We start from the raw sequence: 14,212 nt of genomic DNA, 5'->3' as shown, positions 1-14,212 counted from the left end.
CAAGAACTTCAAAAAGGTTATTTGTTTGGGTAAGATTTGCGGATGAGTTTCAGAGAGATTCTTAATTCCTCTCTGCATGCACATGTGTGCACTCTCTCACTTTCAAAAGACTTGGCTTTTATACAACTTTTTTTTTAAAGTGTCAGAATTTTTTTTCCATCTCTTGAATCTGCAGTTGAATGGAGAAGCATATCATAGTGAAACTGCAGTCAAACCATATCTTAACAGCTTTGAAATCAAAGCCTAGAATTTATGCTGTCTGATTAATAGCAGTTTAAGAAACACTTTCCTTATTGTGTGTGTGCTGGCTTGAAGATCTTTTTCAGGGAAAACCTGATAGATTCAAGTGCTTGAACTCTGGCAAAAATTTCATCCTTTATGCATTCAACAAGGAACAGTTTGTTTTCCACTGCTGATGTGGAGTACCTTAAACTGTGAAGCAGCTGACTGTGAAGCAATACCCCAATACAGAAGCGTTTTCCACTCCATGAAAGGTGTGTGCAAGTGAAGATGAAAATGCAGGGGTTCTGAAATAAAAATGTGAAAGACCTTTGCAAGAATAATGCACTCTAGAGCATGTCTGTTGCCACACGCTTCTGGTAGCATAGTATTGTCCGGGTTTCTTTTGTGGGAGTCAGTGATTCCTTCTTAAGCGTAGGAATTTTTGTTGGATGCTGTTCTCATTAAGCTACTCCTCTTGGAAAATGTGAATGTGATTATTGGAGATGGTTAATGGTCCATGAAGAAACCTGAGTGCTATGAGAGGCTGTAACAAAATGTGAAGCATGTGTTAAGCGTGTGTACTTTCAAAGCAGCATCTATGTTAGATAGGTTTTCATAATGGTTAGATTGTTACATCAGGCAGAATTAGGTGCAGAATTGTTATAGGGTAAGTCGTCAGGTTAGGCTGGTGTTAAATGCTGTCCAAGTCTGGAAATATTTTCAGCATTGCTAAGTTAAGGTAAGTTTTCATCCAGCCTCTTCTCTCTTTGCAGTAAAGAGGCAACAGCCCATGGTGTTAGTTTAGCTTGGTACAGTAATCTGTTGTGTTTGCTTTGGTAGTGGTTGCAAAGGATGATGAAAAAGTCATCTGATTATTTCAAGAGACTCTTGGGACCAGGTTAATGTGTGCCTGGCTGATCTGACACCACCTGGTTCAGAGTTGGCTTCGCTGTGAGCGACTGACCGATATTGCACCTAATAGCAGTGTAAAAAACTAAATATGGGGGAAGTTGGAGGCTGGGGGAGCAGGAAACCTTCCCATCTAATAACAGTTGAATATACAAGGTACCTATACTGTTTGCCAGCATATGATTTCACCTTTATTTTCCCAGATTTGGTGAAACTTAAGAGGTTAAACCTTATCTAACCTGTGGGTTTTTATGTGGAGTTTCACGAGTTACATGCTGGCTGCAACTGTGAACCAGTTGCTCTTTACAGTGCTCCACCAAAGTAGGATAAGGAAGGGGGTAAGCTGTGCTGTTAGCCCAGTGTAATGGGAACGATAAGGTCCATGCTCTGGACCTCAAGACTTACAATCCCTTTGCTGCTATTACCAGTTTGAATTGAAACTTCTAGAATCCATTTTCCACCACATCTAGGCTGTCTTGCCAGAAACTTGGGTGGGATCTGAGGGAAAGCATGCTTTTATTAGTTTAAGTACCAAAACACATAAGTGCACAAAGAAACTACTACAATTTTCAAGAGGTTTTATGTAATTGTCCTTGCTAGCATAGCTAATGATTTTTCTCTCCGAGTTATCCTCGAGAATTATCCCTATGTACAGCTGACTGATAACACTAATCTGAATGGATGAAATCCCTGCTTGGAACAGAGTAAAATGAGAGTCGTGGGAATATGCTAGTTTAAAACTGCTCTGAGGGTAGGATATGATTGCTTATTGTAATCTAGTTATTTAAAAAAAAAACAACAAAAAACTAGAAGCATCCCAAAAAGATGCATCACTCTTAGTTGCTGTGTTGCCATATGAATGTGTGTAGCGCTTCATGAAAGATTCAGATCCACGTTTGCCTTTATGGGGTTAGGGGTTTTTTTTAATATTCTTTAAATTTTTCAGGAATAGAAGAATGTACAGACCCTAACAAACCCCCAAATAGACCTTAGACACTCTCTTATCTACGTTAACTGAAAAGCTCCAAGTTGTTCATGAGCTAAAATTGTGGCTTTACTTCTGCTTGTGATAGCCTTTTGATAAATCAGATGTTTGCTACAGTTTTTTTTGAGCAAATACAATGAAGAATAGTAAATTTACTTGACAGTCAACTATATTACTGGAGATTGTTATCAAACCCATTGCAATTTATCTGCTGGTGTGCAATCAAACTGTGGCTCTTTCCATGGTTATCAAGTACTGCGTAGAAAGCAACAAGAGGAACCCAGAAGGATGTAGCACAGCCTTCTGTAGAATTAACATCCTTGATCTAGTGAATTTTTTTATTGAGTGATTAAGTAATCATTAAGAATATTTGAAAAATATTTTTCTCCTTTGGTTTTAAATGGTAAATTAATGTGTTTCCAGAAACAGGAGATTGTTTTAAAGGAGACTACATTTATTGAATTGAAATATCTAGGCCTTCGGAAAAATTTTAGGAAGTTTGAATGGTTGCCTGCCCTGAAAGAAAGAAAACATTGAAATAGAAAATGTATGTTAATTGATGCATTCTCCTATTTTGCAAAGATGAGCTTTGACAGGGAAGTAATTGTGTTCTGCCTTGCTAATAATGCCAATGGATCTTAACTGTACAATTACATAAAAATCCAGTTTTTTATACCAGCAACTAAATTTTAGTATAGAACTGAGGAGAAGGGATGTCAGTGTTTTAATAAAATAGGCTCTCTTAAAAATTCCTTACAAAGTTTCCTTGAAACATTAAGAGGAAAATTGTGTTGGTGTTGGTTTCTTTTGATGTGTGGTTGGTTTTGTTTGTTTTGATTTTTAAATTATTATCATTTTATTTAATAATATTTTCCCCCCCTTTCTCCCTCAACACCATTCTCGATATTTCTGTTCTGTTTGAGGAATTGCTTGGCTCAGACATAGGCTTTACTTCAAAACAAATAACTGTTTAAGACAGCCAATTGAGGTATTATTTTTAAAATGTCATTTAAATCACATATTGGACATGTATAATTGACTGAAACTATTTGTAGTGTGGTACTTAAATAATTACAAAATAAAGCATTCTATTGCATAAGACAGGCACTCAGTGAGCTGTTGGCTTGTGTTTATTTACATTAATTTATTAGAGAAGTTGAATATAAAAACGTTTTGTATCTTGGTGACTCCCAGGACTAGCAGTTAATCTTCTTGTGATAACAATTCTAATCTCGATGTAGATTAACAGAATGCTATGTCAGCACAATATGTGAAATTTACCTACTCTACTGCTGCTAAATTGTATAGCTATTAACTCTGTTACTTCTTGGCATTTTTTAATAAATAGTTGCACTCACTAAAACCTATTCGTTTTTTAAGAAGTCATGTCATTAAAACTACAAGCCTTAGTTAAGAATAGATTGCAAACTTTCTTACTTGTCTAGATTTTGTTTTTAATAAATGAAGCTTTTTTGTTGAAAATTCTTTTCTGCAGTGTATTTTTGAACCTATTTTTTTTAATGCAAATTGTCTGTCTGTCCCACCCTAGTATCTGGAAAAACTTGCCTACAGACATATTTTGATGGTATTTTAATGCTATTTAGCCAGTACTTCATGAATCTGTGAAATCATGGATGGATTTCAAGGTACCCCCTTTTTTGGCATTTATTATTGTAAGATGCTTGCCATGAATTGGTGTGTGTATAATCATGGATGTAATAATTTTCAGTGATCTTCATTTTGCAGAAGTGTTATTCATGCGATGTGATAGTCAGAAGCATTCAGCAGGCAATTGCATAATTTTTGGTGTTTGGCATGTCACTGGTCTTATTATAATTAGCTTCTGTGTGGTATACGTAGTATGTCTTAAACCCATGGAATGCCTCTGTAGTGATGATCAGAGTGCAGCCTGGGAAGGAGTGGGAAAATGCACCACTACAAGTGAGTCTTCATCTTAGTAATTTCTGGGGTTTGAATCATATTGATTTTGGTAGACTGGAAAGATTGCCAATGTGACCAATGTGAGATAAGGACAGAAATAAATGTTTGTGAGAATTTTCTGTCTTATGAGGCATGACAGTTGGGACGATAGTGTAGAACGGAACTTGTAGAAGAGAGCTTGCTCAAAGTTTTGCTTTAAGTTTCAGGGGTCTTTGTAGGGAGGTGAGGTAGAGGGAGAAGTAGCACCACTGCTAAAGCTTGGAGAGCTACCAAAAAAAAGGTATTGTTTATATTGAGAAACATCATGAAACTTCTTTAGAAAAGAGGGAAAGACTGTATGAAATTGTAATGGAAGAATATGCTGCTGTGCAAACAGAAAAGACATTTGGCTTTTTTTACCCTCCCACCTTCCCTCAAGTGAGCAGGTTTTGCCATGGAGACAAAGTGCTGTCCATGTCTTCATGCCAGTTTGCAGGTGTAGCACCTAGAAATCAAGAACAGTGTTCTTGTCCAGATTGAAGAAGTGCAACTAATACTAATTTGTCTGAAAAACAAAGGAGGTATGTGGCAGCTAATTAAAATACTCATTCCATTTAATGGAATCTCAGTATGGAACTGAAAGCCAGAGTGAAGGAGGACTCAGTTTTGCCTCTTTGCATGGAAAACACAGCTATCTTTGTGCTTTAAAGACTGATTAGGCTGCATGAGCAGATCTGTGAAAGTGTTGTTAACCTCTTGTTTGAACTTGCATTTTCTTTTAATGCTTGACTAAAGCTAGCATTAAAATATTTCTGTGAAAATTAAAATGTGCAGTCATCACTTGGTACTTGTCTAATACAGATTTCTAGAGAGGGGTTGTGGTGGATTGACCTTGGCAAGCTTCCAGATGCCCACCCAGCTGCTCTCTCACTCCCCATCCTCAACAGCAGGGAGGGAATAGAAGATGAAAAAACTCACTGAGTGAGATAAAGATGGGGAGACTGCTTGCCAATTGCTTTCATAGACAAAACAGACTCGACTTGAGGAAATTAATTTATTCCAAATTAAAATAGCAGTGGATTATGAGAAACAAATATATAATTTGTAATACCTTCCCTTACCTCCCACCCTTTTTTTCCTAGGCTCAACTTCATTGCTTCATTCCCAACTCCTCTGCTTCCTCCCTACACCTTTATATATTTTTCTTCTCTTCTGTTTTTAGGAGAGGCAAGAAGCACAGTATAATTCTGAGGACCCAGCTGTCGGTGAGAGTCCATGCCTGCATTGGTAAGTTAAGGTCCACGTGTCCGAAAGAGAAGAAATAAACAGAATCGATTTCCAAGAAGCAAATCTGGGGAGTATCAATCAGAGTTGCTGTGTTCCAAGTTGAGGATAATGGCAAATAAATTGGTTTTTTCTTTTTGTTCTGCTTGTGTACTGAAATTAGGTTGCATTAGTTACACTATCCTTAAAGCATGTTAAACATCCCAGGGAAATATAGTGTTTGACAGTGAAGTATAGTGTTTGACAGTGAAATGTGATGGCTGGGAGGTGCTTTGGAGAATCTTTGATTATCTGTCTTGTCACAGTCTTTATGTGTGTCCAAAGAAGATTGTGTTCTGGATTGGGAAGGGGTTTTGAAGACTTGTTGGCTGATAGCTAACTAATGCATTTTAATAGCATGTAAAATTTATTACTTCACATCTTGCAGATTTTGGCTGCATATTTGTCATTATCACAGTGTCAGTGTCTTAAAAACCCTGATTAAAACAATGCTGTCACGAGGAAAAGTGTGATGAAAGTCATAAAGGGTGTGTCAAAAGGGTTTAGGGTTGCGTGAACAGAGGTTGATGTACTGTGATGGGGTTAGTATGTTCTCCAGCATTCTATGGAGCAGAGTGTTTCAGTGAGTGTTAGTGGCAAAGCTGATGTTCATGTTCTGATGATACTATGATATATGTTATGGGAGGCTGGTTTAAAAAAATAAATAAATTCCTGTATGTCTGTGCCACAGTCACCTGTTTTGTTTTCAACAACAGTGTATTCAGCATTCTAATACATTTAACTTGTTGCTCTTGCTTCAAGAGATAATAGCTGAAACCTTGAAATACAGGTATTTTCCTTAAAAGGAAGAGGAGAAAGTCAAAGTTTTGTGTCATTTCTGCAGTGACACTGCTGTTGTAGGCTTTAAATACAGCTAAACTTTTTTCCCCTGCCCCCAGGACGTGTTATGAAATGGCATTTCTGAAAATCTGAACTGAGCATAAGCAACCTACAGAATTCCTCAAATACCTCCCATTGAGAGCGATCTCTAGGCTGCTTCATACAGGAACATTTTTTGTCCTCTACTACCATTGACTTGAGGAAGTACAGTAGAGCAAGCCTACGTGTTAAGTGTTAGAGGAGGAACAGAGATGCTGCAAAGTCTAAGCTGATTTTATAAATGTGAGTGAAATTAGGAACAGCTTGAAGAAGATTGTTCTTATTAGGTCTGGAAGTATATTTGGCAAAACAGACCAGTGCAGCAAGACAAGACTTGATATGTTTCCTGGATTGAGGTTTTATAAAAAGAATTTTCATGTAAATTTTTTTCTCCAGAGTGCAGCCATTGAGGAATTAGAGCACATCAGGTTCTGAGCTTCCACGTGTGATTGCACTGTCCTAATATTTTCATTCAAGCTCAGTGTGGGCAATTAGGCATATTACTGTGCACGTATCTTAATTGTTCCTGTATGAAAGTGCATTCCCTTGTCAGGTGCTGTTACTCTCTGGCAGCAGTGATACATTCAGTGGTGAATGCGGAGGAAGCCAGGCTGCAAAATTTGAGTCCAGATTTCAAACTTCTAGAGAAGAGGTGTGTTTGGATATGGGTTTTTGGCTTGCTTCATTATAGGCAGAAGAGCCAAATGCAAGTTCTGGTTCTAATTTCCATCCCCCCTGCTGAAGTTTAGATTTTTGGGGTAAGTTTTTGTTTCAGCCCATAGATTGATGTAGTGTAGTTTCTTCTCTCTTATTTTCTTTTCCATTTTTGCATATCAAACATGCCTTATTTTTTGGTATGGGATAGTCTGAAAGAGTCAGGGGACAATCTGTGTTTCTTAGTACTGGCCTTGTTTGGTGAGCTGTACTTGGCAGTTAAATGTGTCACAAAATAGTACAGTTGTTTCACTGGCACAGTAGGTACTACTTCTCTTCATTTTGCATGTGTGTACACATCCACTGCCTATTAACATATCTTTTGAACTGTAAGCATTAGGTTTAGAGGTTAAAAGATGTGTTACATATTTGGGGTAGAAGCCAGGAGCTAGAGGAATCTGAGATGGTGTTATGTGGACTAAAGCTGTCTTGCTTTGGCTATTTTCTTGCAGTCTTTACAGTATGCTTGGAAAGCATTGTGGTTAGCAATGTTACTGACTCTGTAAAGTCCCCAACAGATAGCTAGGGCTGCTTTCTTAGAAGATGGGGTTTGTTATGTAGCCACCTTTCTGCACAGCCTCCTGTCATCTTTGCGTTCAGGGTTTTACTTTGCTCTTAAGAGCTAAGAGGTGTAAAGTAGTAGCTTTCCTGCCATAAACTTTCCCATTTGGCAGTTGGATCAATATTTTTTTCCTTCTTCCTAACTCACTGTACTTTTAAATATTGAGAAATAAAAAAGTGTTTGTATTCAGATGTCCAGATAAAGTTTTCCATCATTAGTGTCTTCAGATCTCAAGGAATTTTCTGGGCTTTAGTGTCAGAGGATGTATTGACTACAGGCCAATATTTTCTGAGACTTGTGAAGACTTAGCAAGTCCCGTGTCAGGTGGGTGGTTTTTTGTTTTTTGATGTTTGGGGTTTTTGGCTGGGTTTTTTTGGTGGTTTGTTTGTTTGTTTTAAGCAGGACAGTGAAAGGATAATACTTAGTAACTTGAGTGCAAAAGTTGGTGGTAGTTTCTACCCTGTTGCATACCAGTCATTCTTAAACATCTCACTCATTTTAATGAATTAGTACTTTCTTTTTTTTCTCTCAATTTGAGTTCTTGTCTTATGTTCACACTAAGGACTTTCATCATGGAGGAAGAAAATTTCTTTTAAATACCTCTCTGTTTCTTTTCCCATTTTGGCTTCATCGTGATTGAATTATGAGGACTAATCAAGGCAGTAAATTTAAATGGGTTCAATACACACTTCAATATTTAGAATTTTTTTAATATCAAAAGAGTATTGCTGAAACCAGTTTTATTCAGAGAACATAATTAATTGAAAATTTTAGATTAATGTTTGTACCTGTTGATGTTCAAAGACCTAGCAGAGGAATCATAGAATCATAGAATGGGTAGGGTTGGAAGGGACCTTAAAAATCATGTAGTTCCAACCCCCTGCCATGGACAGCAATGCCATCCACTCGATCAGGTTGCTCAGGGCCCCATCCAACCTGGCCCTGAACATGTCCAGGGATGAGGCATCTACAGGCTCTCTGGGCAACCTGCTTCAGTGCCTTACCACCCTCACAGTAAAGAATTTCTTCCTAATATCTAATCTAAACCTGACTTCTTTCATTTTTAAAACCATTGCCTCTTGTTCTATCACTGTCTGTTTATATAAAAATTGTTCTCCCTCTTTTTTTTTTTTTTTGGTAAGCCCCTTTAAGTACTAGAAGGCTGCTTTGAGGTCTCCCCGAAGCCTTTTCTTCTCCTGGGTGAACAACCCCAGCTCTCTCAAACCGTCTTCATAGGAGAGGTGATCAGAGCATCTTTGTTGCCCTCCAGACCTGCTCTAACAAGTCCACTTCTTTCTTGTGCTGAGGACCCCAAAGCTGGATGCAGTACTCCAGATGGGGTCTTACAAGGACAGAGTAGAATGGGAAAATTATATCCCTTGACTGGCTGGCCACTCCTTTCTCGATGCAGCCTAGGATGCAGTTGGCCTTCTGGGCTGTGAGCAGATCCTTAAATCAGATAGTGTCAACTCAAGGATTTTTTTACTCACAGGCTTTCAAATTTGACCTTGTATTCAAATCACATTTATTACGAGTTAATACCCTTGTGGGAAAAGTCTTTTTAGTACTTTTGGCAGCTGTATGACTTTGTTTGTATTTAGTTTTGCCTTAACATAATTTTAGTTTGTATATATTTTAACAATTACAGGGCTCAGCTGAAGCCTTAATAAAGTCTAATGTAAATGAGGAGGTAGCTATACAGAGTGAACACCAACAGTGTTAAAAGGTTTAACCCCTGAAACTAAATGGAGGGTTTTAGTCAGAGCAACATTTTGACAGTGAAGCTTTAAAGATCTTTACAAGCTTCGCTTTTCCTGCAGAGTGACTTGGTGTAGCCATTGCGTACTTGCTGGGACAACTCTATTTGTAGCTGTTGCTGTTCATTGCTTCTTGGTAGTTTTTTTCTCAAAATCTGAAGTGACTTCTGAGAGAAAAGGTACCATTTCCTCTTACATATATGGATGCAGTATTTAGCTCAAGAGACACCCATGTCCTCTTCTAAGATGCTTACGTCTGTGATGTTGAATCAGAAGAGTTGCAATCAATACTGAAAAGGATGTTTGAACAGGGATCCATGACAGTGACTTAGAATAATTCTGCCAAAAGCAGTTTGACATAAGCTTGAATTGTTAATACAATGTAATATAAGAAGAATGCAAATAACAAAAGTTGATGTGATTCTGAGTACACATATTGACCTGGGATTACTTAGAGTACTGTATCTTGGAAGGTCAGCAAATGTTGCAAGCAGTATTTTAAATTTTACTACCTCTTCATGTCAGTTTGTTATTTAAAATAAAAAAAAAAACAAACCAAAAACAAATCAAACAAATAAAAAAACCCTAACCAACACACACACAGAGTACCCCCCAGTCAGTTATTTTAAATGTTTTTGCATTATAAAATTACTTTTTTTTCTATTGTTATAACTCCTTCCTATACTTATGCAAAGTCTTTCATCTGTCAATAGATTAAAAATAATTTGCATAGATATTTGTGTATGTTACATTACATAGCTTGATCCAGAGAGGGCCCTAAACAGTGTGCAAGTATATTATGGCAAGAGTCACGCTAAATGTGTAATATAGCTTCAGTGTTAGTTGTTCCAACGATTTTATAATCTTGTTCTATTGGCTTTTGCACATGAGCATTTGCAGAGCTACAAGAGCACGGTGCTTAAGTGATCTGCAGCAGGCCCCATCCTTCCCCGTCCATCCCCAGGTGCTCAGAGGCAGGTTATTCCCAAGTCTGTGACACAAGGTCTGCCATGCTGCACAGTGGCTGTTTCTAGCCCCTATTATTAGGGCATCTGCATTAACCAGCAGTGTTAGCACCAATAACCCAGCCTTTCCACAAAGCTCTTGGGATTATCTTCTTGATATCCTTTCACTCTTGATATCAGTTATGAAATGCAGCCATAAATACCTTCTCAAGCCTGCATTGTTCTGGGATACCTGAGGGAAAAGCTGTAAGCTAGTTGCAACTAGGGGGCTAGTAGAAGCCAGCTGTTTTTATTTGTCCTGTAATAGCTGAACTATGCAGCTAGTCCTTTTTTCCTTGTACAGTTTTCCCTTCTGTTATCCATTATGTGGACTTGTTGCGTATGCTACAGAAGATACGATTACGGCCTGCAACTATTTATGCATCTGTTGAACCTTGTGGTAGGACCTGCACCTCAGGCATGTGAAGGAACAAGTTCCTACCCAGTGGAACCACAGTGCTTTCAGGAAGAAAAAAGCTGTCTTGAGTCTGTATCCATACCTGGCCCTTTGTTGCAGACAAGTTGATACGTGGACTGAAGGGGGAAAAAGCATTGTTTGTCCCCTTAGGTGTATAGCATGGAAGCATAGAAAAGCCAGTGCTGCCATGCTAAGGAAATGTGAAACCATGTTGCATTTCATTCTCTGAGAGCAGTTAAGCTTGTGCCTAGAGCCCATGTTATTGGTACTGTCTCACATGAGATACTCCTACCTGCAAATATCCTTATTCTATTTCATCTGTCTGGCATGTGTGTGTTTGTTGTGTGCTGAGTACCACAGTAGGTTTTTCACGGCCATGGACAATGTGAACTTTCTGTAGTTCATGCTTTAAAACTTTGATTTTATTTTTCAAAGGAATAACTTATGGATTTTAAAATAAACAGCTTTCTTTTGGTAAGGGATTTTCTGAACACACTAAGAAAAGGAGTCTTGTTAAAAAGCTTTCCTAAAGGAAGCTTAGTTGTGGGACTGTGGGGTCTTCATCTGGGCGAGTACTGATATGTTCCAGCGAAAGAGAGGAACTTTGGGTTGTTTGAAGGACATTTTACAGTTTTATGTTCAGTGTTAGGCATTCCTAATAGAAAACATTTTCAGTTTGAGAGAGGGAACATGTGGAGAGCATTAGCAGTTCAGTAAAACGTGCAACCAATTCGGATTTAATTTAAAGGGAACAAAAGAGGTGCCTTGAGAATTTGTCGGAAGCGCTGTGGTTTTGCCTTCTTTGCACTGATGGTAACAGGAGAGAGAGAGGTGAGGTGAAATTGCTTTATCGAATATCTTCTTAGCATAATTGGGACCAAAAAGACTGTGATTAATGAATTCAGTGGTGCTACACAGGGATCCTGTATGCATTATGGATTTGTAATCATGCTATGCTTCCTATGACTCTTGCTGTAACTTGGTAAAAGTCCTGACTTAAATGAAGATAATAAACAACATGTTTATTAGATGTAAACTGACATCACACAAATTGAAAAAACGTGAAAAGGAATGCCAGAGCTTGGGAGAATTTTTTTTAAGGGTTAGGCTTTTTTAATAGAATAATTTGAGTTCTAGTTAAGACAGTGCACATAGTACTTACTGGGCCCTCCTTCCAGATGGGATTGGAGATATCTGGTTCAGCTCCCAAGCTTTCAGTTTGAGTGAAATGTGGAATAGCTGCAAAGGCTATGATAAAATACCTTTTTCAGCTTTTTAGGATTATTTAAATTTTCTTTCCTGAGAATGTGGAACACAGATGCTTTAAGTAAAATCCCCCGATTCCCAGATCAGATTACTTTGTGAAAAATCTATCCATATAAATAACTTGTGGGTTTGCTTTAAAAATGTACAACTCTTTAAACTGAAATATTAGACTCCTGTTCTACTCCTCATGTGTGTGTTTAGTCAGCCTCCTTTGTGGGGATGAACTGTTGTACTTTCACCATAACTTGTGATTTGCCTTCTGTTATCCCAGTTCTGTACCAGTCCTGTAGGATCTCAGAATCCTGCTTTGAGACAAAGCAGGTAAATTTTCAAGATTAGTCTCTGCATATTTAATTTAAATTATAATACTTAAAATAGACTTTGTAGCAAGAAGAACCAAGAAGCTGTAGAGCAGATAAAGCCTCTGTTAGCGGTGATTGTCACATTAAAAGTAGTAGATTCCTGCTTTAGATGGGCTTGTTCCAGCTTTGAAGGGGCTTCTGTGGAGCGTGCTAGTGGGATGCTTTTCTTGTCTTGGGAAGCTTTGTGTTAAAATTTGAAAGCTTATCTGACTCGACTCACACTGGGAAGTATTGCAGAAATCGAGTGAAATGTCTGAATTGGGATATCCTCTTTCTGACATGTTTTTTTTTTTCTGACAACTTTGCCCTTTTTTTTGCAATGTGTAAAGATCTGCAAGGGAGAAGGAATCTACTTTTGACACTGAAGACATAGTGAGAATTAAAATAAGTCTTGTTTCTAAACAAAACAACAACAATAAAAATTCCTCAATCATCTTCAATGGTACCTTAAAAGAAACCATTTCCTCATAAAGCAAAGAAGGAAAATTAGTATGAAGTATCCTAAGAAGTAGTGAATTAGTATGGTGTATCAAAGGGGTATCCTAACTCTCTGTAAGTGTAGGAGTTTGTATAGTTTCCTTAAAAGGAAAATAAAATAACAAATTTTGTACCACCTCTTAAATCAATACCTGTTGTTAGTTTTCATGTAGTTTCCATTTTTAGCTATTTGCACTTCCCACTTACTTTATAGATATTTGTGTTGACAGACAGTGTTATCCTTTTGCTTATGGTTGGTGTTCAGACTATTGAACTCATTTTGCTGTAGACTGAAGTACAGCCTGTTCAAGCCTTTAATTAAGGAAAAAAGTTCATATTAAATATCTACAAATAAATTAGCATTACACTTGGAAAAGAACAGAATGATTTGTTTTCTGCCTTCTTGTAAACTTCTTCTATACAGAAAATATAAACCAAATGAATTGAATTCAGATTAATTCTCTTGAAACTTTAGAACACTCTATCTTGGTTTAAGCTTTACTCTGCAGAACTTATAGCAGTAAAACAAAATTAAGCACCTAAACTATAGAAGAGAAATTAGAAACTTCCTTATTTGTAAGGAAGGCAGATGGATGCTGATTTTGCTTAAGTGGAATTAGGGTAAATATAGTCCCTGCCTCTCTGAGGTGTTCTAAGATGCATGGACCTATACATATAGTGGAAGATGACATAAAATACATGGGGTTTCAGAATGCTGTTGGACTGATTTTTCATGAGGTTTATTAACTTCCTTTCCACAATGATATTTAATGGTAAATGCAGTATCTCATAATTCAACAGTCAAGAAATAGTTGCTCTCTGTTGTTGATTTTCATTGTGGCATTCAAATAATGTGTACTGTTCTTTCCTTGCCTTCAGCTATTCTATTCCTCTTTCATTTATATTCTTTTCATCTTTTTCATGTGCAGCTGCTTTTATTTCTGTAGAAATTAAGATGGTTTAATTTGTAAATTCTGTGCCTCTCAATTTCTTTCTTTTTTGAAGGAAATACTTCAAAGACTGAGGAGCATTATTGAAACAGGTGGCAGAGTACCCTGATGTAATGTATGTTGGTTTCTCCAAGACTTTCAAGTGACATATCCACCAAATCTATCCAGTGTCAAGAATAAAGTGTTTACTATCATGCAAAATATTGTGACAGTACCTGTGGAAGCATTTAGATGAAATCCTCATGTTGAGCTCAGAACATGCCGTGGTCAGATGTGATCATCAGTGTTGGAAGAACCACCACTCATTGTCATTATGGTTTTGTACTTGTATGAGTTTGATGAAATTGAGGAAATCATGGTATCTGTCTGGGAAAGGGGAAGAGAGAGAGAGAGGTGGGTGGCAATGTTTCATTGGCACTAGTATGTAATGCAAAATACTTGCTTTGTTTCATATCTTTTCATGT

General features: G+C 37.5%; 1 protein-coding gene across 6 annotated transcripts in view; it reads left to right on the top strand.

Annotated features, from left to right (window-relative positions):
• Positions 1-14,212, top strand: part of FHOD3 (formin homology 2 domain containing 3) — a 386,338-nt gene that overhangs the window by 50,915 nt on the left and 321,211 nt on the right. For all 6 annotated transcript variants that reach the window (XM_027711038.2, XM_027711032.2, XM_039381552.1 and 3 more), the window contains exon 3: positions 5,259-5,323. In XM_027711038.2, the coding sequence (XP_027566839.2) occupies positions 5,259-5,323 (65 nt within the window). The remainder of the gene's footprint in view (positions 1-5,258; positions 5,324-14,212) is intronic.

This window comes from Pipra filicauda, unplaced genomic scaffold (assembly GCF_003945595.2).
Source record: "Pipra filicauda isolate LSUMZ 115617 unplaced genomic scaffold, ASM394559v2 scaffold230_size2164044_pilon, whole genome shotgun sequence".
Classification (NCBI taxonomy): domain Eukaryota; kingdom Metazoa; phylum Chordata; class Aves; order Passeriformes; family Pipridae; genus Pipra; species Pipra filicauda.
This window is presented reverse-complemented; position numbering and strand designations above follow the sequence as displayed.